General features: G+C 58.3%; 3 protein-coding genes across 3 annotated transcripts; all 3 read right to left on the bottom strand.

The window, feature by feature from the left end:
* Positions 1-4,040: 4,040 nt before the first annotated feature.
* On the bottom strand, positions 4,041-7,301 carry LSCM1_02813 (uncharacterized protein; the record flags this gene model as incomplete). Its single annotated transcript, XM_067320385.1, has 1 exon — positions 4,041-7,301. The coding sequence occupies one exon, from the start codon at positions 7,299-7,301 to the stop codon at positions 4,041-4,043; it is 3,261 nt and encodes a 1,086-aa protein (XP_067175760.1).
* A 2,827-nt stretch (positions 7,302-10,128) lies between these two features.
* Positions 10,129-13,452, bottom strand: LSCM1_02812 (uncharacterized protein; the record flags this gene model as incomplete). Its single annotated transcript, XM_067320384.1, has 1 exon — positions 10,129-13,452. One exon carries the CDS (start codon positions 13,450-13,452, stop codon positions 10,129-10,131), a length of 3,324 nt encoding a protein of 1,107 aa, XP_067175759.1.
* A 3,038-nt stretch (positions 13,453-16,490) lies between these two features.
* On the bottom strand, positions 16,491-17,492 carry LSCM1_02811 (uncharacterized protein; the record flags this gene model as incomplete). Its single annotated transcript, XM_067320383.1, has 1 exon — positions 16,491-17,492. The coding sequence occupies one exon, from the start codon at positions 17,490-17,492 to the stop codon at positions 16,491-16,493; it is 1,002 nt and encodes a 333-aa protein (XP_067175758.1).
* Between the last annotated feature and the right edge of the window lie 6,099 nt (positions 17,493-23,591).

Here is a 23,591-nt window from a genome sequence, read left to right as displayed (position 1 = left end):
TACCGTCGCTCCCCTCACCCTCATGGCAGGAAACGCTCCGCTTTCCGTGCGGGTGGCACCTCGAGGTAAGCTCCCTGCCTCACTCTGTGTGCGCGCGAGGGAGAGCGAAGCGGCCACCACCACCCCCCTCTCACCCCCCTTCCCTGTCCTCACCCATGCCAAGCCCCCACTGGTGGTCGCACGGCAACCTGCCTACGATACGGGGTCACAGCAGCCTACCGCTCCTGCTGTGGGCAGCTAGGCCCCTGGCCGGCGCTGCGTCAAAGGGAGGCGGAGGAGGGCTGCTGCGACAGTGAGCGTGCCTGTACCATTCACGCGATGCCGACGTGCCGGCGCGACGGCAACGCGTCGCACGCTGCCCTCATGGCCAACTGGTGCGGGGGAGAGCCTGAGCCATCGCCAGGGGGACGCACTCGGTGGCGACCGGCATGATAGGACAGCGGCTGTGAGGCGACCTGCGAGGTGGCGGGGTGCGTAGGATATTCGGTAGAGGCGCTCCTTCCACGACGGAGGGCAGCGCTACTGTCATGCGTGCGTCTACGGCCGCTTCACACCGCGCGGTGATGGGAGTGCGCTGCGTTCCAGGGGGAAGGAGTGGGGTCGGGCGCACGTTTTAGTGAAAAAGAGGTACAATAAAATCACGAGGCCATTCTCTCTCTCTCGCTCGTCCCCTCTCGTGCCTGACGGTCGAGGCATTCAATGACAAGCGCACGCGTGAAACGTTCCTCCCGGCAAAGAGAGGGAGGCCGGGGGAGGGGGAGGGGGGAGAGGCAAATAACATGGGCCAACAGAGGGGCCCATCACCTTGATCGACTGTAACGGAAGACGGCGTCAAGACGACAGGGAGGTGAAGCGAAGGAAGCAGAGTCGAAAAGGGTACAGACGACATACGGAGAGGAGCTAAAAAAAAGTGTGCACAAGTCATCGAAGGAAATTGGCACCGCAGCTGAACATGTGCTCAAGAATAGGCGAGACGGCTTGACACAGATGAAAATAAAACACGTAGACAAAGTAAGCGAATAGACAACAGCAGACGTACACTTACACAATAACGATGAGTCCGCGCTCACAGAACAAAAAAAAAACATAAATGCGATCGGCAGAAAGAGGCGACAATCCCCGAGTCCGCGTTCACGGGGGCTTTCTGCTGGCTGGTTGCCTTTCTGCTTTTGCGTCTCTCTCTTCCCTCTCGTCCTCTTTCTCGCGCTGCAGGGACGTGCTCGCCCACCGCCCACACTCGTCTGAGGGGGGGAAGGGAGAGGGAAGAGGGAAGAGGGACTCTCAGGTGCTCACCAACGTGAGCCCATGCATCGCCTCGAAACAGACATGCGCACGCATCCATCCATGCAAACATAACAGCGGAAAATATCGCGCACAGAAGCTCGCGCGATGAAAAAAAAAAAACACAGAAAAGAGAGAGGCACCGCAGCGCAACAGAAATCGAAAAAAAACAACGCAGTGGCCACGTGAGATCGGCACCCAAACAGAGTGCCAACTATGACATCGCAGCAGCGCGGCAATGGGTCAGGTGCACTCCCCCCACCCCCTTGATGAACACCGGGGGCGTGGCGACCACTTTGGGGGAAGGGAGGGAAGGGGGAAGGAAAGGGGGAGGGAGGAATACAAAAAAGAGAAGAGACAACATCAAGTCCTGTTATAGCCACGAAACTGAGACGGAGAACAGGCGCGGGTCGGAAAAAAAAACGCTCCTGTTTTTTAAGTGGTTTGTGCTGCCGCTGCAGCGCTGATTCTGTGAGTGGGGCATCACGTTCGCAGGCTCGCTCGGCCGTGCGCATGCGCGTGCTTCTTCGGGTGTTGGCAGGCATCTGGGCGCAGAGCAGCGATTTGATCTCAAACACGAAGGGGCGCTGCCTCACGGAAGGCATCATAGAAGACATCGAGGGAGAAGGTTCCGGTGAGCACTACCACCACAACCATTCAAACAAAAACACTGCACAAAGGAGAAAGTGGAAGAGGTAGAGAGGTGCGTAGACCGACACCAACGTCGTGGCCGGGGAAGGGAAATGTATCAGAGAGGTGGCAGCGCCGAATATACAAAAAAAAAATGGGGGCAACAGGAATGTGCTCGTGATGATCATACATGGGGAGGCGGAGCATGGGCGACACAAAGGAGAAGACAGTTGCAAGAAACTGCTTCGGAAAAGGCAGTCAGATGAGAAAAATAAAAAAGTCGGGCAGAGTCACAAATCTAAAGCAAATGACTCGTCGCGTAGCAGCTGCTGCGCCTTCGTTTCGCCGGCTGCCGCCCTCCCCTCCACCGCCAATTTCTCCTCCCCCATTCACGTAATCAAGACAAACACTAAACAGAAAAACAGAGCATATCATTAGCTGAGCATGCCGTCGATAGCGGCAGGGAGGGGGAGGACACTAAAACTTAGTGAAAAAAAGGCGCGTCAAGGGGTCAGCACCTGTGGCAGCGAGCCCGCCCGCATCCAAGCGCGCACACGCATGCACGCACGCAGAGGCAGATAGAGAGGGGGAGAGCGATATCTGAATGAGCTCAAGAAGGGAGATCAAAGAGGAGGTTGAAAAGAGTCGAGATTAGGAGAGGAGAGTAGGGGGGAGGAGGACGGGGCCATCAACGAAGCAGCATGTGAGGAGCCCCTCACCCTCTCCACACTCACCCCGCGAGAGCGAAAAAAGGGAGAACACACAGAAATGGTGCAAAAAAAAGGACATCAACATCCCGCAGCTGCGGTGAACAGCAACGCGCAGAACAGGAAAAAAACGCAGCAAGCAAAAAAGGAAACGATGATACGTTTGGTTACCTCCAAAAGAACATATTTGCACATGCATTTGTCGCCATGTGGGTGAAGAGGGGGGGCGTAGGGAGAGCTGCACGCGGGACGCGAAGCGTGAGACGGTGCGAGTTGGCAACGGTGCATCCGCAGAAATGCATCCGCGGAGATAGAAAACAAAAAACAGAGGTATCGATGTAAGCACAGTTGCAGGCGAGAAAAAAAAAGGAGCACGGAGAGAGAGAGAGCCGCTGTGCTTCCACCCATAAACGTCATAAATGCTTGTCGGTGTCTTTAGAAGCTTACAGTTCACTGCCACAAACTTCACAAGTGCATCCCCGTACTCACATGCACACCTGACAGCAAAGGGGCGGAATGGGGCCCGCTGAGGGTGCCCGATGGGCACGAGGCAGAAAGGGGGGAAGGCTGAAGATGATGTCTTCCCTCAAAGACACAGGCAGCAAAGACGGCAGAGAAAAAAAGGGAAGCAGAAAACAGATAGACACATCAGTTGGAGAGGAGTCGCTCTCCCCCATTGGTAAACAAAAGTTGTATGCAGCTTGAAGAAAAAGCGAATGAGAGAACCGTCGTCGGCGTTCACACCCAAGAAGAAAGAGACAAAGACTGAAAAGGAGGAGAAGAGGGGGGGCAAAGGGAGCGTTGGAGGACACGAGAGAGACTCCGTTGGTGAGCGGATGGGGGAGGGGGAAGGGGATAGAGGCGCAGGTGGCCCGCAAACAAGTGCGGCTCGGGCCAGGAGAGGGAGAGAGAGACCAGCCTAGCGTGAGCCTTCAAAGAAAAAATAGCGAGCCGAGAAGCACGGCGGGCGCAGTGTGATCCGCACGCAAACACACGTGTGCGACGATGACAGAACAGCGAAACGGCACTGAAACAAGCAAGAAAAGAAAAAGGATGAAGCGCGCCGAATGGCGGCACGCAACAGAAAAGCTCATCTGAGGGTAGGGGAGCTGAGTGTGCGGTGGTGTGTGCAGACACACAGCTAACACGCGGGGAAGCGCTCTCCCATATTTGTACGCCTACACAAAGGAAAAGAGTCAAGAAGCAACGGAGAAGCCTTGAGACGCCAACGCAACCAGTGGCAGAAGGAGACAGAGAGATAGACCAGCGCAGGGCACCTTCTGACCCTACCTTCATCTCTGCTTCCCCAGCACCCGCACACAGAAACACACAGGAAAAAAAACAAGATCCGAAATTCCCAGTTGGGCCGCAAAAGCCGAGGAGTGCCGCTCACTAGTACTTTTGCCAGCAGCCAGCACTCGATTAGAGCCCCTCGCCGTAGCTAATGTTCGCCTCCTGCAGCATACTGTAGGCATCTTGCAGAAGTCGTTCCTGCTCACGGAGGTAGCGCTCTATCTTGCGGCGCTGCACCTCATCCCCTTCCTTCTCTAGCCGACCCTGCGCATTGGTGTGAGATAGCTCAACGTACTTGATGAAGCGCTTCACAGAGCCACTGCGCAGGTCGTAGTTCTGGAGAGTAGACATACTGTGTAGAAGCAAGAGCACACGCTCAAGTCCCTGCTGCATCGACTCCTCTCCCTCACCTGCTTTACGAATGGCGTCGTCGTCGGCGATGTTCAGCATGAAGCATGTGCAGCTTGGACCACCGAGAACGAGGTGGAAAACCGTTGCGTACTCATTTCGGGTGTGCGAGATGGCCGACTGGTAGGGGAACGTGTCGGCACCGGCCGTCGCCACCACAAGGGAGGAGAGGTAGATGTCAGGCTTGCCGTCCGTCTCGCGGGTCTGCATGATGAGGACAAACGCGGCCAGGACACCCTCCCTCAAGCTCTGCATCGTCGCGTCCTCCGCGGCGCGAGAGAGCGTGGTGGTTAGCACCTCCTCGAAGGCAGCCGAGTCCGTGATGGCGTCATAGCTGAGGTTTGTAAGACGCGGTCCGTAAATGGGCGACGGATTCACCCCGATTTTCGTGAACGGTGCTTCCGCCTCGGCGGTCGCCAGCAAGTCCTTCGCCTTGTCTTGGTGAAGGTAGCCCATGGCGCACGTCAGCTCAAAGTCAGAACGCAGCTCGCCGGCCTCATTGCTGTTCTCCTGCAGCAGTGTGCGGACAATGCGGTTGAGAATAGACCACACGGGCGAGTCGAAGCGGCTAGCAGTATTGGGGGCGTCAACAGCAAGCACCGCAGCATTGTAACCGCCACATACCGCCTCGCAGACGTCGTGGATGACGCTGGATTGGTAGTTGAAGTTGTCCTCAGGGCGTGTCTTGACCTCAGTCACCTTGATGGTCTGCCCGTGGTAGCTGATGGAGTTGTTCGTGATCGTCACGGCGTGGTTGCTGCCACGCACCTCCTCCACAAGCACCAACGTTTTGACCATGTTTGCGGAGCGCGGAGCGCTGCTCTTGCCCGCTGAATGCGCACATTTGTCTTCCTTTGGCTGAGATAGGCGCACATTCTTAAGCCCCTGCGGCTGCTGCATCGGGTTGGAGCTCGGCGACGCAGGCGTGGCGCGATGGACTGGCTGTGCCTTCGCCACTACTCCTGCCACCGCCGGTGGCTTCTTCTGCGGCTCTGGACGACGGGCCGCCTCTTGCTGCGGTAGAGATGGCTGGGAGCGCCGCGATCGAGTCACATGCTCCATCCGTGCCGCAGTGAGGGTTTGAGGCGCCCGTTTCACATCCGCCGGCCTCCCACAAGTGCTCCGCTCCTCTACGGGAGGCGCCGCCTTGCTACTGGCGTGTGCCGCACGCGGCCCCTCCACGGGGTGCGAATGGTGGCCTTCGCTGTGGGCGTGCACCGGCTTCCCCAGCTCCTCGTCTGCTAGCGTGTCCTTCATCTGACCAGCCTCCACATCCGGAGGCTGCTCCGGAATAGCACCGCGCAGGCGCGAGGCAGGGCGACTGATAGGACGTCGACTGCGTTGACGCGAGCTGCTGCGCGCCGTTTTCTCCTGCGCCTCCTTCTCCTGCTCCTCGAGCTCGCGGTGTCGCTCAGCGATGAGGGCGGCGGCACGCGCGGCCTCCTTCTCCTCCTCAGCGCGCCTCCTCTCCTCGAGGCGGCGCTTTTCCTCCTCGCGCTGGCGCTCACGCGCGGCATGGGCCGCATCACGTTCGCGCTTGCGCTCCTCATCCATCTTCGCCAACTTCTCCTTCTGCTCGCGCAGCTCATCCTCCTTCCTCTGTCGCCGCCTTTGAGCCTCCTCTTCGCGCTGCCTTTGCGCCTCGTCCAGTTGTTTGCGCTGACGTTGGCGCTCATCGCGTGCCGCCCGGGCGGCGCTCTCGCGCTCGCGGCGCTGCTCGGCGCGCGTGGCCGCCTCCCTCGCCTCCTTCAATGGGTCACGAAGGCCGTCTTTGACCATCTCGTCCTTCACCTCCTCCGCTTCTGGAAACTCCACAACGTTCATCGAGGGGAGGCGGCTGATGGAACGGGCCACCTGGCGGCTACGCGGGCGAGATTGGCGGCCCTTGCCGTCGGCGGTAGACTCGACTGTTGCGCTGGCCTCTGGAGCGCGACCTACGGCTTTAGCACCTTCCAAAGCCTCAGTTGATATCTTCGTGGCGGCCGGCGCCTGCTTGGCCTCCACAGCTCCCGTCGATGCCGCCGGATTTTGTCGGACATCCTCGGCCAGAAGTGGAATGTCATCGATCGGCTCAGCGGTGCACGGCTTCGCTTCCTGCGCGCTAGCAGCCTTTGCATCCGCGCTCGCATGCTCTTTGGCTGCCGGAAGAAGAATGGCGCCGCTGTCATCGGTACCCAGTGACGGCGGGTTCGTCTCAGTCGCCTGTGGCCCCTGCGGTCCACTGGGCTTGGGCCCCGTGTTAGCAGCACCGCCAGACGCACTGTGGCCTTTGTCCCTCTTGGCGTTCGCTTCGGCCGCAGACGGGCTCGGTGCCGGTCGCACCCTGCCATTTCGGAACGTGCCGCTTCCAGGCGTTTCCGCGCAGGGCCTCCGCTGAGAAGCGCCCGCGTTTGTCTCGCCACCTGGCCGGAGGCTCTGAGAGGTGCGGTCGCGCTCCACCGCTAGCTCCTCTTGTGCGGCGACCACCTCCTCTCGTGCCAACTTCGTGGCGGTGCTGGGGTTGTCGCCGTCCGGACCGATGCCGGTGGCCCCCTTTCCGCAGTCCATCGTAGATGAGGTGCCAGGCTTTCCGCTGGAGTTCATGAAAGATCCGCCAGCCGCGCAGTTCGCGCCGTAGAGGGAGCCGCCATAGCCGTCCGCGCCGACGCCGCAGCAGCTTCCCCAGTTGGAGTCGAACCGACGTGAAAAATCTCGTGCGGAGGCGAGGCAGTCAAGGTCGCGGCGGCTGGAGAACAGCTTTGTGACAATGATCTCCTCGTGCACACTGCCCATCCCCGGCCCCACACATGGATGGCCATACATACTGCCGCCACCAAATGCAGCGGCACCACCGTAGCCCCCAGCACCGTAGCCACTCTGGTAAGCACCGCCACAAAAGTTCCCGTTCATAAGGCCGGCATCGCCACCAATGCCCAGGCCCCGTCCTTTTACCTTTGCTGCGCCATCCGCGCCGTATGCCGCCAGCTGCTGTTGCTGAAACATGAGGCGCCACCAGTTTGTCAGGGCGCGAATGTGTGAGTGTCTCTCCGTGCTGCCTCTTGAACTGCGCCAGGGAGGAGGAGGAGGAGGCAAGCCAGGAGTGTGAATGGAAGCGATCTGGTGAGAGTGTCAATGCACACGTCAGGGCACACGCAAAAGAGAAAGAGAGGGAGAAAAGACAGAAAACAACAACAAAAAAAGACAGAACGATGAGGCGACTCCGTTAAGGTCTGTGTGAGGGGTACAAACAGCACGTCGGAGGGAGAAGAGGGCGGGGATGGTGCGTCACTCATGACCCGGATACGCTCAAGCCTCCAGTCAGTCTCTTCAGACAGACAAGAAGAAAGCAGTGTCGGTGTGCGTGTGTGTGAAGGGTGGGGGGAGGGGACGCGTCGACGGATCGCTGAAGGGGAAAGAGGACGACCGCGGGTGAGTGCAAAGAAAAAGGGGGAGGAGAATGGGGGCGCATACGCGGGACAAGGGCATTGTAGTGAAGGCCCGTGAAGAGAAAAAGTAGCAGAGGCAGAGGGTAAATGGAGAGAGGACGGTGAGAAGTGCACAGAGGGTGAGGACATTCACCAAAAAAAAACATATGCTTGGATTCAGCTGCATGTGCGGCAGAGAACCGAGGCAGAAAAGCGCGCATGTCCTGTCCAACGCATGCCGGTCTTCGCGTACTTCAAACGCTAAGAAGAGAAAAAAGACAAGGCACGAAGGCGCCGCTGCAGCGGCGCGTATGGCAACTCCCACCTGCCCAGAAATCGCGTCTGGTAGGGCCCATCCTCCGGCGATGTCGCCATCTGCACTGCTCTTCTCCCCCTCCACACACAGACACACAGAGCCTTCCCCTTCGTTTTCCCGTCCGCCACCGCTTCTATCCTTCTTGTTTCTCGTGAAACCTATGCAGATGCGTAGGTGGGCAGAGGAGCCGACCAGCACGCACGCGTTCGGGTCACTTCATAGCGAAGCAAAAAAAGGCGGCGCATTCTTCATGAGGAATGTCACAGACGCCTGTGAAAAAGCGCTGCTACACGCCTGTGCATCGTTTGACGTTTCTTTTTTTCTTCGCATTCTTTGCTCCAAAGACTTTCCAGCGACTGCAGCAGCAGCTTGCATTGCCGCTCCTCTCTCGGCCACGCGCCGTTCGCTGAGGATGGTAAGAGGGAGAAAAGAGGGAAGATGTGGAGTGGGTGAAAGGTGCGAAACGATGCGTGCGCACATGTGGCGACGCGCACACTGGGGAAAAAGGCTTCCGAGGCAGAGAAGTAAATGTACGCAGCGGCACACGGAAGAGGTGAACATTGGGTGTGTGGCTGCCGAGGAATCCCTCGCGTACAGCCATCCACTGGTAATCCATACACTCCCCTCTCTCCCAGCTCATCGATAATAGGGCATGCTCGTGAGAACTTTGGGTAAGCACATAAACTGGAGATGCGCCAAGCTGCAGAGAAGCTCCAAAGAAAAAAAAACGTCTTGCCAGCTGAAGAGAAGAGGGAGCCACTTACAAAAGAAAAGATCAAATAAATGTATAAAGTGGAGCGCTTGAGACAGCCATGAAGCGAAAGTTGGCCACTGAAAAGCGTCTGCATCACGAGCAAGACGAATCGAGGGCAAAAAATACACCGTACCAGAGTCAGCACGCCGCGTACACACACACACACACACACCGTTCGTGCATGACAGGTTGGTTTCGTCGCCTCCCTCTCCTGCCTATGGCACTGAGCTCTTTCACCGCGGCGCAGCCCCAATCATCGAAAGGCCGAGCAAAAGGCGTCAGCATGCCACCGCACGTGGGAGCGAGACAACAACTAAGGGCACCCCAAAACAGTGCGTGAGACGTGCCACAGCACCACACGAAAGCGCGCATTCGTTGATGTCCGTGACTCGATCCATCGCGAGAGTGGAAAAAAGAAAAGGGCGAAAAAAATAGGTGAAACGAATGAGCGAGAAAAATGGACGTAAGTCAGCATATGTACACACCAGAGAAAAATGCGCACCGAGACACGCACAGAGGCTGTCTAGGAGAATCGATATGAAACGCACAGTGCCCTACAGGAGAGGAGCGCAGCACGTGAGGGAGGAGGGATGTGGTGGTGATGCAACGCGAGGAACGCCTGCGTCACTGCAGCAAGGGGACGAAAGGTGAGGGGGGAAGCGTGTCATGAAGCGCAGAGCACGCGAACGTGCGGTCGGGACCCTCAAGGCTACATGTACACCAGCGTCAGATCCTGCAAGATACATACACTATTTGTATGTTCGAATGAGGCAAGCGAGGGAAACAGTCGAGGATCAAGGTGCGGCGGAGGAGAGCAAGAGAGACGCGCCGACGAAAAAAAAGAAGGGGCTACGGCACGTGCGACGAACATCTTCATAAAGGGTCAAGGTGAGCCAAAACGGTAGGAGCGAGTAAATTCCACCGCGCAGAGGCGTACGCCTACAGGTGTGTGTGTGTGTGCCCACTTTGGAGGGGAAAGACGAGAGCGGGGGGACGAAGCTAGGCGGTGGCGGGGCAGGGGAAAGGTGAAATAGCGCCACTACGAAAAAAGGAGCGAGCAGCGAGTGAATCCTCCAAGCGATTGAAGCGCATGAGATGAAGACGGAGTCGTTGTCATGTCGAACGGCCAACTTCTCCTCCTCATCCTCACCTCGCCTCTTCACATGCACCACCACCACCACCAACCTGCAAGTTCCGCAGACGCATGCATGGCCTCGCCCTTCGCAAAGAGGAAAAAAACGTCTGACGCTGCCTGTAGGCTTGCGTGAACGTGTGGCTAATCCTTTTGGGTGCGTATGAAAGCGCCTGTCGCGCCGTGCACGGCTTCTCGACGGACTAAGTGGCGTCTAGTCCACTGAAGCGACGTGTCTCTATCGACTCCAGGACTTGGCCCAGCGCATCGAGTACCGCGGCGTGCTTTCTGATGCCAGACTTCAAGGAGTGCTGTTGGCTACCAGAGAGGCACTTGGCGTCCTCCACAGTTTTGTGCGTGCCTGCCATCAAATACTTTAGGGTTTGAATGAGGCGGCGCGCAGACCCGTTCAGGGGGCGGCGGTGCCGCTTGATGGCCATGGCGGACTGCGTCTCGAGTGCTGCGGCAGACTCGGCCGTGGTCGGGTCCACACTGGCAAGAACCACCGTGTAAGCTGGACCGCCAAAGGCGCTGCCGAAGAGGGCAGCTGGGGCCATGCTCTCCTTGCGCTCCAATGCCGCGATCCACAGGTCGTGGCTCTGCTGCGCGCCGATGCAGGTGAGGCAGTTCATAATGATGTCGCTGTGATTAGAGGGCGTGTTGTGTGACCGGAACGCGGCACGCGCCTCCGTGTCATCTTCGTCATCCGACGAGATCACATGACATTCCAGCTCTCGTTGGTAGACCGCCTCTGCAGGCTCCGCCATCTGCTCCTGCAGGGAGATGGCGCCCTCCTTGCGGTGCAGCAGCACGCACGTTATCACCTGAAAGACAGACGCCTGCTCATTCACCGCCACCTCGTCGTCTGGGTCGGCTGCGACGGGGTCGGCCAGGCGGCCTAAAATGATGTTGGCTTTGGCCTGCGCACTCGCCAGCGCTGTCATGAACTCGGACTCATTGCGCAGTGTGCGGTACTGCACGCCAGCGAGGCGGTCACCATACAGAACGCAACTGTGCATCTTGAGCGGGACGATCGTCGGCTCTGGCGGAAGAAGGTCCACCACCTCGTACGTCTGCTGTGCAGTGGCCGGATTCGCACGGTTCTGCTCAGCCGCCCGCTTCAACGATACCTTCTTCACCAGTGCAAAGGAAAAGTGCGCCTCAAAGTACTCGCCACTGCCAGCCCTCTGGCTGTAGGCTGACTGCCTCTTCTCGACCGCACCTAAAACATTCATGAGCAGGCGCTGCTTAGCGAGCCACGCAGCGCTGTCAAAAGCAGAGACGGGCTTGGAAAGCCCCTTCGAGTCGAGGCTCAGCACGGACGCGCTGTAGCCAGCGACAAGCACCTCAGTCACCTCCTGTAGGATCTTCGAGTCGACCCTGGTCGATCCTCGCCGATGCGTTACGAGCTCGTCGAGATGATATTCGTTCGTCGTCTGCCTCGCAACATCTGTGACACGCAGCGTTCGGCCGTATAGTCGCAGCGGAAACTTCGAGTCATCGATCTGCTCTACGCCATCGCTGTTCACTGTTTTCGTGCAGCGCAGCGGGATCTCGTACAGGACAAGGGACGTGCAGCGGTGCCAGAGCTGCTCTGTCGCCGATACCGCCGTATGCAGTGCATCGGCCGCTGTGGAGGTGGCGGCATCTCCGGCAGGGCCACTATCCTGCGCAATACCGGCTGGCGACTCACAATCAGGCGCTCTCACCTTGTCCTTACCTACAGGGCCCCGTAGCGCTGAAAACTCTGACATAGCAGGAACGGGCGACGTTCTACGGTCTTCCATCGCCTCCATGAGAAGGTTCCCCTTCGTGGCGAATAAGCCGGCGGAGCTCTGCGAAATGGCGGCCGGCGGGGAACGCTGAGGCTTCAGTGGCGCCTTAGAAGAAGCCGGTACATCTGCCCCTGGACGGCTCGCGGGCGAGATAATCCGAGTCGGCAACTGCGCCGGGAACGAAGACTTGCATGGAAGCTCTGGGCCTCTCTCCCAGGTGCTGTTGCCGCTGGGTTCATTCAGCTTTGGCAGCTCTTCCAGCACGCGTGGAGTGGGATCTGCCGACGACTGTTGAGCGAAGTTGCGGGGAGGTCGACACTGCTGCAGCTCACGAAGTCGCTGCTCTCGCGCAGCCTTATCAGCCGCCAAGCGGGCCTGCATCTCCTGCTGTAGTCGGACCCGTTCTTGCTCCCGCGTCTGGAGTCTCTGCTGCATGGAGATCTCCTGCTGAAGCGCCTGATCGCTCACTGATATAGGCCGCCCTGCCTTCTTGAAGCTTGACACACGGTTAAGAATACTGGTGGTGCGTGGGAGAGTGATGGGAGGGTCGGTAGCAGGAATGTCGGCCTGTTGCTGCCCCTGGCTCTTTCTGAAGCTGGAAGTGTGCTTACGAATGCTCGCCGTGCGTAGCAGTTCAGTCCCAACAGCGGCCGTCGTTTGCGCAACCGCCGCTGCCTGCGGCGCTGCAGCGAGGGTCATGCTCACCGTCGCTCCGTTCGCCGCAAGGACAGGTGCATCTCCCACCCGTGTCGGCTGCGGTGACGACACCGGATTGTGATCCAGTGCGCTGCGCTGCTGATAGTCGCGCGGAGCCTGCGGTGAAACAGTCAGCGCGTCACCGCTCTTTGCGTAGCACTGTAGAGGTACCGCCCCGTTGCGGTTCTCCGAGGACTGGCAGGGCAGCTGCGGTGGCGGCATGCAAGGGATGATAGGGCAAATTTGCTCGGCGAACAGATAGAGCGGCGGCGGTGCCATCAGACCCTGAGGAGTCATTACATAAGGGAGCTGAGGCAAGTGGCAGAAAGGATTCAGCGGCGGCGGCAGCGGAGATTCAAAACTGCCGCAATAGGGCGGGTGGGGCAGCCCCTGAGCATCCGGTGTGGCCCGGCTCCGATTCCTCTCAGAGCCTTCATGTGAAGGATGCGGGGCGTACGGCCCTGGCGGCTGGCAACATTGCGGAGAGCACGGCTTCTGAGGTCCCTGACCTGCGCCACCTGTGTCCAGGAGCACTTGCCTACCGTGGCGGAACCGCGAGGGACTCCCCAAGGGCTCGCTGGGCGAGATTGAGCCCGTAGGGTGCTGGCGGCGTGGTTCGCCACCACTGCCACAAGCTTGATCGTTGTTATCGCCTATCGGGTATGCTGCAAAGGGCAGCGCCACCCCGTGCGGGCGCCTTTGCTGCTGCTGCTGCTGGTGAGTTAGTGGCGGAACAGCGGCAGAGGTGTGGTGGTGAACTGGGTCGCCGCCGCCCTGCTGCCGAGAGAGACGGCGAAATGAATCACCGCTCTTGCGCTGGTTTCGAGTGAATTGGCTGCCTCTGCGGTCTTGAGCCGCATCGCCTCCTCGTACACCCAGAGAGCCCTTGCGGGAGAGGTAGCCACCACCTTCATCACCGGGCACATGGGTGCTGATGGCCTTGGACTTGTCTCCACTCGCTTCATGCGCACTTGCAGAGCAGCGACGACCGGACGCACCCATGTACCGCGTCTCCACATCCTTTTCCACCGACTGCACATGCTTTCGCCGCCCCATTATGTTTCTAAAAGCAACGCTCGCGGACGCAGCGGAAGAGAGTTTTCCGACACGTGCGGGGCCGACGAAGCGGTAGCGGTGCGAGACGATGACGGCTTGAGGGAGAGCTCGTGGCGGCTCGCCTACAAGAGAGCGTCGAAATAGGTGGGGTGCGCACGAGAGGGTTGACGAGACAGAAAAGGCTAACTCTCATCGCGGTTCGGGCAAGGGGGCGACGATCCACCTGAGAGGGCACGAGGACTGGAAGAGGCGGGGAGGGGGAGCGGGAAGGGCAGGTTAGGCCAAACGGGAGAAAGGGAGACGAGCGACGCAGCGAAGAGGGGAAAAATGCAGAGAAACAAAGCACATCAGTGGGGGAATTGCCGTCGAGTGATGTCGTCTACGCGCCCGCCGAGAAAGAGGAGAGCCATAACCTCAACGGAGAGATGGAGGAAGGGCTGCGGCGAGCCACGAGAGTATGTGTGCGAGGTGTGCTTCGGGGCCGCTCGCGTGATAGCACCTCTCCTGCGGAGAGGAAAAAGGAGCTCGACTGTAGTGGTTTACGCGTGTGCGCACACGTGAGAATAAAGCGAAGCAGGTACATTCGAGCACCACGAGAAAAGCGAGAGCGAGGGGAGAGAAAGCAAACGGGAAGGCCAAGTGAGGCGACGCGTGTGCACACACGAAGGAGACAAGGTGGCGTGCGCAGTGGAAGAGGCAGCAAGGACGTATTTGGGCATCGTTCACGCCCTCCGACATAATGTGCGCGGAGACGACTCATTTTAAGGTCATGGCAAATGCCGCTCCTTAGCGTCTTTGGCATTTCTGAAAAAAGGAGACGAGCACGAGTGGCTTGATGAGAGCAGTCCGTGCGCTCCGTTACCCTACCAGTCCCAGACGCGCCCTCATCCTCCTCACTCACTCCTGCTCGGATGAGCGACCTGAGACTCGGTCCGCGACGCGAGCAGTCCTTCGACTTCCCTTTCTCATTCTGGCTCCGCCAACACGCGACAGCAGTCTTTGGAGTACATGTTCATGTGTCGGCTTCGAATCCGCTACAGAGGCACATCCCTGCGATCACGCGCTACAGATACCCACGACGCAAGCACAAGACTGCAAGCGATGGAGCCACCGGGAAGGCACAACACACAAAAAGGGCCGGAAAGAAAACGTCAAGAGAAGAAAAGGAGGACACGTGAGAAGCGCCAGAGGAGACGAACCGAAGGGGTGAGAGACCCCCGCAGCAAGTGCAGATCACGCGTGCACAATGAATCGCAACGAAGAAACGCTCACACGCACACATACACAAAAGCCGTGTCAACGGGCGCAGCAGCGCCGTTTCCCCCCTTTGCTACTTTTTTGTCTTCATCATCGAGACGTGTCCGCGCTCAGCAGCACAGAATCAACGCGCGTGCACACGCAGCCGCAGCTCACCCGCCTCTCCTCCACCCATGGCGAGAGCCGACTCACCTAGGACGAGCCGCCTGCCGTCGACCAGAGGGAGGCATGCATCCAACGGGCCGTATCCACCGGCCTTCTCGTGTGCGGAGAAGCACAAGCGCCCTCACTGTCGCAGCAGCCCTCCTCCGCCTCCCTTTGACGCAGCGCCGGCCAGGGGCCTAGCTGCCCACAGCAGGAGCGGTAGGCTGCTGTGACCCCGTATCGTAGGCAGGTTGCCGTGCGACCACCAGTGGGGGCTTGGCATGGGTGAGGACAGGGAAGGGGGGTGAGAGGGGGGTGGTGGTGGCCGCTTCGCTCTCTCTCGCGCACACACACTGCGCTTGGGAAGCGTACTAGACTGCGGAGAAGCTGCGCCGCGATAGAGCCTCTATGGATGGGGAGAAGGCATCGGCGCCGCACACGACGCGTAAGCAATCAGAAAACCGGGAACGAAACAGGCTGAGAGGGAGCAATAGGGGATGCCGCGTCGGCCCCGAAGAGATGATGGAAGCACGGCGGCGCAACGCGCCTGGTTCTGGCGACCGCGAGAGCTCGTGACGCGGCGGCTCCATGAGCGAACCTGGCACACCCACAGAGCGTTTCCATCGAAAGCAAAGGAAAGGAGAGACAGCAGCAAGAGGGAAGCGAAGAAAACGTTTTATATGCACATGGGAGAGTGAAGATGGCGCGGCAGAGTGCCGAGTAGCGTCCGGTACGTACATCAGCGGACGCGACGGAGAAGTGGGGAGTGGGTCGCCAATAGGGTCTGAAGGGACTCGAAAGGGCAAACGCAATCACACACACATAGAGAGAGAGCGCCAGAGGGAGGGGGGAGTGGTAGGAATCACAGCTTAAAAAAAATAAGGAATACACAACGCCGATGGAGACGGCTTTGGGCTCTGTGGCACACATTCCACGGAGGCGTCCGCGGTCGAGATGCGGACATGAGCAAAAAGGCGGAGATGGAAAAGGGGGTGCGTGAAAGCAAGGCACCCATGGGCACGCAGACATACATGGAGGAAGAGGTGCTGTACAGGGTGGCGGATGGCCAGCGAATGTTTATGGGCAAGAAACAAGCACTTCGCGTGCCGGAAAATGCAGGCGCCGATTTCTCATGTCCACACACGCAGACACAGATGCCAGTCGAGCGTGTAATGAGCGCAAGTCCGCCCGTGCTTAGCAAGTACATAAGAGGGATGGATCATGGGTTGATCGGCACCGACATGGGCACGAAGCAAGGACAGAGAACCTTTGATAGGCGAAAGAAAGAGAGAGCAGCTACTGCAAGATAAAAAAGCGAAGTACAGGCGGCACGCCCACTCTAGAGAATGAGGAGAGGCCCACCGGCAACGTAGTCGTCGCTGCAGCCACCCGTGAACGCCGAGGGGAGACGGGAAAGAAAAATGCGGAGACAGGGAGGATGCGGTGTGTGTGCGGGGAGGGGTGAAATGGCTGAATGAAGTGTGCCGTGTCACGACATGCTGGCGGCAGGGCGAGAAAGGGAGGGAGGAAGTGAAGTGGAAAGCGGACTTGCTGACGCCCTCGTGGTCATGCGCACGCCTCAGCGGGAGAAGATAAGGGGGGAGGTAGCGGCTTCCAGCCCCGCTTTTCCATGAGCACTACTGCTGCCGCATGCTCGGCAGCCGCTTGAGGCCGCCCTCATTCTTTGTCTGGTTGACCTCATTTCGGCGCATGGAGTTCTGCCGCCGCAGCGAGCTCTGCCGCTTCAGTCCCCCGCTGAGGTTCGACGCGGTGCGAGGTATGCTATTTGGGGTCTTGGGCTGCTCCACTGGTGGCGCCGGCTGGATAACGGGCTGGGGTCTTTCTCGGATGTAATGCTGGGGTTCCGTCTTCTGTATCGGCGGCGGCTGCAGCGGCAGCGACTTCATCTTTGGCTGCTTGGGGCGGGCATTGTTCTTTTTTGGCTGCAGCGGCTCTGGGTGGTAGAGCGGCTTATAGTAAGTCTCGTAGTAGTCGACATACTGCTGGTATAGGTCTGGGTACTGCAAGCGCAGTAGGCGGTAATAAAAGATGAGCTGCTGCTGGTAATCGGTTGGGTACTGTGCGAGAAGATTTCCAGGAGGAAACGGCAGCGGCTTGCCGTCGTCCTGCGCCCCCACAGCCAACTGTATCTGGGGGTCGAGTGCGCTATTGAAGATACCATTGAAGTTGATGCTGTTCCAGTCGGAGTTGCTCGCAGCGCAGCCCTCCGCGAAGAGAGCAGGATGGGTGTTCTGTGAATAGGGCATTGCAGCCGGGCCCGACACGCAGCCACTCGCACCATACCCCGTCAGATGCGTACCGCGCACGCTAGGCGGGACGTAGGCAGCACCCCCAGTGAAACCTGCTGGAAACGAGCTCGGGCGACCTTCTTGCGCTTCCCCTACCATGGGCCCTGGGCCGTACGCCGACATGCCACCCATCACGCACCCACCAGGGTTCTGCCCCGTCATTACTCCCTGCGAGCTGCCGCGCTTCGGGAGGGCGGCTATCGGCTCTAGGTGATATGCGCGCGGCGCGACTGCCGGCGGGACAACCTGCATGCGTTGTTGCATGAGCCACTCCATGTGCTGAGGGTGAATGCACCCCTGCATATGCGCGCAGTCGGCACGGCAGTACATCCGGATGTAAAAAGGGCGACGCGCGCGTAGGAAATGGTGTGATAAAGTCGATGAAAAAAGGGGGACAGCCTCGGCGCGCTTCGAGACGGAGAAGACAAGCGCGCACAACTGACGAGGGGCACACCACAACAGACGCACGCACGCCTGATCCCTTGCAGGTGAGTGAGGGGAGTCTGGGTAAAAAAAAAACGGACGCCCGCACGGTACAGGAGAACCAAGGTCTCCCCCTCCCCCGCAGTGCACACGTTCCTATACGGGCACCGGGCTACGCTGTGGAGCTGCGTGGATATGCGAACCTCTGAGAAAAGGAGGCGGTGCTTTTCAGCAGTTCGCAGTATGGGGGGCCAAGGTGTGTATGGCGGCCGAGTGAAAACTCTTTGTGTCGGAGGGCGGCGAAGCCTATTTCTCAGCCGAAGCATGGCACAGCAGAAGTGCGGTGAGGGCCGGGCGGCCGGCCACACACGGCGCGCCGCGTGTGGCGCGAGCGGAAGAGAAGTTTCAATAAAGACGAGCAACAGAGCGAGAGTCGAATAGGAGTGACGCGCGCACCACTTCTCTCTCCTCCTCTCCACCCACCCACCCCTCACCCCCAGAAAAAAAAGCTCAGTGGCGGCGGGGGGGTTTCCAGGGAGTGGGCATTGACAGAGAAGCATAGGCATTCGGTGGTGCGCAAACCTTGGCGGACAGTTCACGCACCAGTGCACGGTCCATGAGTGCTTTGCTCTGCATCACGAGCGCCTGAATGGAGGAAGAGAGCGAGACCGAAGTGCCCTACTCCACGCGAACAGTCTCGCGGCGCAAGATGAAAAAGAGGCGAGCGGAACACGGGAGTAGCTCGCGTTGTCGGAGAGCACTCCAATCCGCCGCAGTATGTGTCCCGCGCCAAGCCAACACGGGCTATTTCGGACCCCTTCGTGCACCACGCGCGAGCACAAGGCCGACCCACGCAGAAGAGAGGGGCCTGGGGAGGGGAGGGGAGGGGGTGAAGAAGAGGTATCTGTACTGTTTGTGTGCGCCTCCGTCTCTGGAAAAAGGGAGGGGATTTTGCTGAGGGCAACTTCGCATGTGAGTGCAGTGCGCCCATAACAGCAACAAAAGAATAGACAGGGGAGGGGATTAAACAGAAGCGAGTAGGAGGTGGGCAAACGACACATGCACCGATGCACTCATGTGCTCACGCAGGCTGGAAGACAAGTGTGTGGGGAAGGGGAGAGGGGAGGGGGGCAACACCAACAAAGGCGTACACAGAGAAGCCGAAAGCGAGTCGTTCGGGTCGCGCATCACTGCCAAGGGTAGGGCACGAGCAGTCACACATACACACACACACACACAAACGAACATGAAGAAAAGGATTGAGCACAGGCAGATAAATACAGATGTCTTCGATTCCCATAACAAGCCTCACTCCCCCCTTCCTCACACGGAGAGAGACGAGTGTGGGAAGAGGAGGGACACGAGAGGAAGTACGAGGGGGAAGCGAGCTACACCGGTGAAAAAGAAAGCGCTTCGCAGAGGGAAGAAGACGGAAAGCGTCTGCATGGATATACATGTGTGCCGCTGCACATACATGCCCGGGGCGAGGCAGGAGAGAGGAGCCAAAAAGAGAGAGAGCAAGAGAGGGAGGGAGAGCGCGCGCACGCAAACCTGCACAGAGAGTCCTGTCAGCCGCTCATCATAATAAGACAGTGAGAAAGAAAATAAAGACCGCCCAACAAGGTGAAACGCTCTGTGTATATGCGGGCGAGATGAAGTTCAACAAAAACAAAATGTAGCGCAGGAGCGAATCTTACGAAAGCTTCTCCGTCCTCGCCGAGGAGGGAGAAAATTGATGAAAAAGGGCGAGGGCGAGCTTTACCACACTCATGCGCAGGCCCGCCCGTTCATCTCGATCGATTTCACCTCTGGGAGTGCCATATGTGCGATCATGCCGCTTACGCCGAGGCCGTGCCGGCAGGAATTGAGTGCCTCTTGCTTGCACGATCGCAGATGCGCGTGACTGCAGCGTGTCTTTCCACGGAGACTGCTGCGGTGCCACCCACTCCTCCAGCGTCATTCACCACCGCTTGGGGGGAGGGGTCACGAGGGGTGAGTGGGTTCGCGGGACTAACACTGAGTGCACACACAGGGGGAATAGCGGGGGAGTGTCGGAGGGTCACTACGGTTGCTTGCCAACGAAAAAGAAAGAGCGATAAGTGGCGCCGTGAGAGGTGGCCTCAAGATCTCACCTGCACTTGACACTCCAGAAGCCGCTAGAGTGCCCCCTCACCCCCGAGCCCGTCATACCATTACATCCCAAGAGAAGGGCGGCACAACGAGCAAATGCGCACACAAATACGGCCGTCGCAGAAAAGTGCATTTTTTCCCGCCGGGGTCTGGTGGAGTTGCCTGCGCACTTGCACGAGGCGATGCCGGGGGCCAAGCGCCCACGCTCAACCCCCCCCTCACCCCCCCAAGAAGCGCCTTGGCAAATATATAGAGCTGCCGATACGTATAGACTCGCCGAAGTAAAGGATATCACAGATAAAAGGGAAGGAGTAAAATGGCACAGAGATTAGGTTCACATGCATACAGTGACGACGGGGAAGGGACGTGGCTTGAAGCGAGCGCAGACCATCAGGAGCAACGAAGGAAAGAACGGCGAGCGCAAGGAGGAGGGCCTACGGAAGAGGTAACACCGAACGAAAAAAAATAGAGGAGGGAAAGATTACATATCAAACGTGAAGAAGGCAACACAAACGGCCACGTGTGCAATGCGAAGAAAAAATCAGCCACACGAAGGGAAGAGGAAGGGGACGGCGAAGTTGTTCTGGTGGTGAAAGAAGCGTCAGCGAATAATATGATTTCATGGTCGCCTCACACGGGCGATTTTCCGCACCCGCCCAAGAGAAGATGAGCGCCAGTGCGTGTCCTCCTCTTCTATGCCAACAGGTCACTCTTGAAGCTGTGCATCTTCCTATTTTGCGGCTCGTGGGCACTCGTGAACGTCTTGGAAAGAAGATATGCTATGCGCCTGTTTGTCTGTGTGTGCGTGTGTGTGCGAGGGGGGAGGGAGGGGCTAACAGGAGAATCGAAAACTCAGAGAAGAAATGGCATTAGGACAACAGAAAAGAAACAAAGGAGGCACATATGCGCCATCTCACCGCAGCGACGCTTAGGCACACAAGCAGAGGCAGCGCAGTGCGAGGGGCAACAGGTGACGAGAGAGCACATCAAGTCATCCATGCGATGATCACGGCAACCTAGGCATGCGCACAGGCGCATTGGGACTCGTCAAGCACATGAAGCAAAAAGTGCAGGCCGGTGTGGCGTCCCTCTGAACCGCTGAAACGGGAAAAAGGAGCGGCTGAGCTCGGCGGAGGAAAGAGCAGAGACGCATCAGTGCTTGACTAACTGCACGGAGAGCACACAAACTGTCCTTACAGATCACATAATAATCGTCGCGGAGAGGCACAAGTGACAAAGCAGCCGCCTGCCATAGGCCCAATAGGTGGCGACAGCAACAAAAACGTCCGCCACATATGAAAACAGAGGCACCTCACACCCATCGATTGCGGCTCGCACAAGGAACCAGTGTTTAAGGAGCCGCATCTGAGCCCGTAAAACGTACGCGTACCTGTGGATGCAAAGCACCGAAGAAACAGATTTCGGCCATCGTGATGCTGGCACTGGTCGCACAACGAGCGATGGCAGGCTCGCACCTCTGTGAGCGCGCCTGTGTCGGCATCTCTGTGTGCATGAATTTCTGCAGGCATTCGACCTGTAAACGGGAAAGAGAGGGTAGTCTTGGTGGTATTCATCATAATGGATCGCACATAGTGAGATGCATTGGTGAAAGGAATATATCCCCCGGTGGATGACGGAGAAGCGCGAAACATTCATGGCACCAGAGCTTCCAAGTGCCTGTGTGAAACGTCAACGCGCTCTGACGTTGCTCTCCTCTACAGTTCCCCTTCCCCACCCACCCCCTCTCCTCTTTTTTTCACCTCCGCTGCCGACCACGAACCACTCAGCGTGTCCCATTCCACTCTCTCGAGCCTTCCACTCCCTTCCTAGAGAGAGAGGGAGCAGAGGGAGGAGGGGGGGGGCAGAGGGTGGAGCGGGAACCGACACGAGGGGAGAAGAGAGCGTGAGAGAACGGCGGAATCCATGGCGAGGGTGGGCGCGCGAGATCGGAGGAGAAACGGACTGTTCACATGGACATGCACAACCCATCAAACGACCTCAAGAAAGAAAAGAATTACGAGAGAGAGGAAGAGAGAGGACAATACGAAGGGGCGCGGGCGCCTTACTTTTTTCACATGCAAGAGTGATGGCCGGCCGCAGCCATCAACAGACACCGTCACGGTAATAAAACAGCGGTCTAGTCAATGAGAAACGGAAAATCATATAACGCACCCAAATAAAGAACCGAAGGGGTGGAGGGGGAGGGAAACAGAAGCAGCAAACGAGGGACTCTACACATGCATGCGCACATTCAAATCATGAAGGGTATGGGAAAGGAGAAGGGGAAGGGCACGAAGAGGGCATGAGTCTCCCTTCGGTGCGAAAGAAAGACGCCCCAAGAGGAGGGCGTGCGCGAATCAGTCGTTGAACCAATGGAAGCGCACGGTGAGGGGAGAGAAAATCGAAGCACTTATGCGTGCCTAGGGATTGGTGTACGTCGAGAAGGGCGATCATGCATGAGAAAGGGGGCGACGTTGGCGGCACGGGGAGAAGGAGGGAGGCCTCGACTACGGATGCGCCCTCACACACACACACAGGAGCGCTAACACACGTGGCAAGGCGCACACACGTCCTCGACGTTCCAAACTGCACCTGTTGGCTAGAGAAGGCGAAAGAGAGAAGCGCGGACGAGCGTGTGAGAAGGGATGACGAGCAAAGGCGGTCGAGGAAAACATGGCATCGAGAGAGAGGGCTCGTATGCACGCTTAAGAAGAGTCGCGGAACACGATGGTAACGATGGCAGCAGCAACTACTAACAAAATACAGCACCAACGTGCGACACACACACACACACACAAACAAACGCGCATGTGTGAAGGGAGTGCGCCACAGCCCACCCTCCATCACGGACGTGAAGGAAAGAAAAAATGCGAAAGGGAGGAGATGAGCACGTACACACACACACAGACATGCAAGAAGCAATAAAAAAAAGAGGTAAAAGAAACAGAAATAGCAGATACCGATGCAACAGTATCGCCGCCAACAGTAGAGCAGAGGTAGCAGACGTACGAAAGGCAAAGGGCGGCGGCGTTTCGCTGCACGGCCCGAGTCGCGTGTGGCCATCGTAGTAGCGAAACCGAGGGGAACGAAGGCGACGATGGCGATGCCATCTCGGCGAATGCTTTGTCTTCCCCTCTTGCATTCAGGTTTGCGAGTACGTCCATGTGTGTCGCACTTGGTGTGCGCGTATGTATGTGTGTGTGAATGTGTCTGCTGCTTTCTCGGCTCCGTCTCGGTCTGTCGTGGTGGGAAGTGCACAGAAACGAGAAGAGAGGGAAAAAGGGGCCGAAGACGGAGGAGGATAGAGAGAGCGTTGGCAACCAGAAAACCATGCGAGGTGAACGCGAGCGATGAGAAGGAGAGCAGCACGCAGTAGAAACGAACCCTGACCACATCAGCCGAAGAGGTGAGAAGAGAAAAAGAATGCACATAAACAGCAAAGATTAGGCAACCAGAAGGTGAAGGCCTACACACACAGAGAGAGAGAAAGAGAGAGATACGTTCACTGGCGCGAACTAATGCAGAGACGGGCACCTGAGAGCAAAGGGGAGGCAGCGCTGCACAAAACCTTCAGTAAAAGACGTGCGGCTGCCGTGAGTGCGCCAAGAGAAGCGGATGAGCGATATAATGAGATGGGAACGAGACCATACGAACCTATTCAGCAAAAACCTAGAGCCGGCAGTGCCAGAGAGAAAACATTCCACCTGCACCCGGTGAGGCAGTGCAGAGGCAGCCGATCGAACGCTCCTCTCCGTGCAATCGTGACACGCAGGTTGATGCTCATGCGCACGTCTGCGCCCACACGTACATCATCCCTTTCTGCCTGCATTCACAATCGGCCTGTAAGAAGACGAGAGCGAAAGGACGGCATCGGTG

The sequence above is a fragment of the Leishmania martiniquensis genome, chromosome 33, assembly GCF_017916325.1.
Source record: "Leishmania martiniquensis isolate LSCM1 chromosome 33, whole genome shotgun sequence".
Taxonomy (NCBI): domain Eukaryota; phylum Euglenozoa; class Kinetoplastea; order Trypanosomatida; family Trypanosomatidae; genus Leishmania; species Leishmania martiniquensis.
This window is presented reverse-complemented; position numbering and strand designations above follow the sequence as displayed.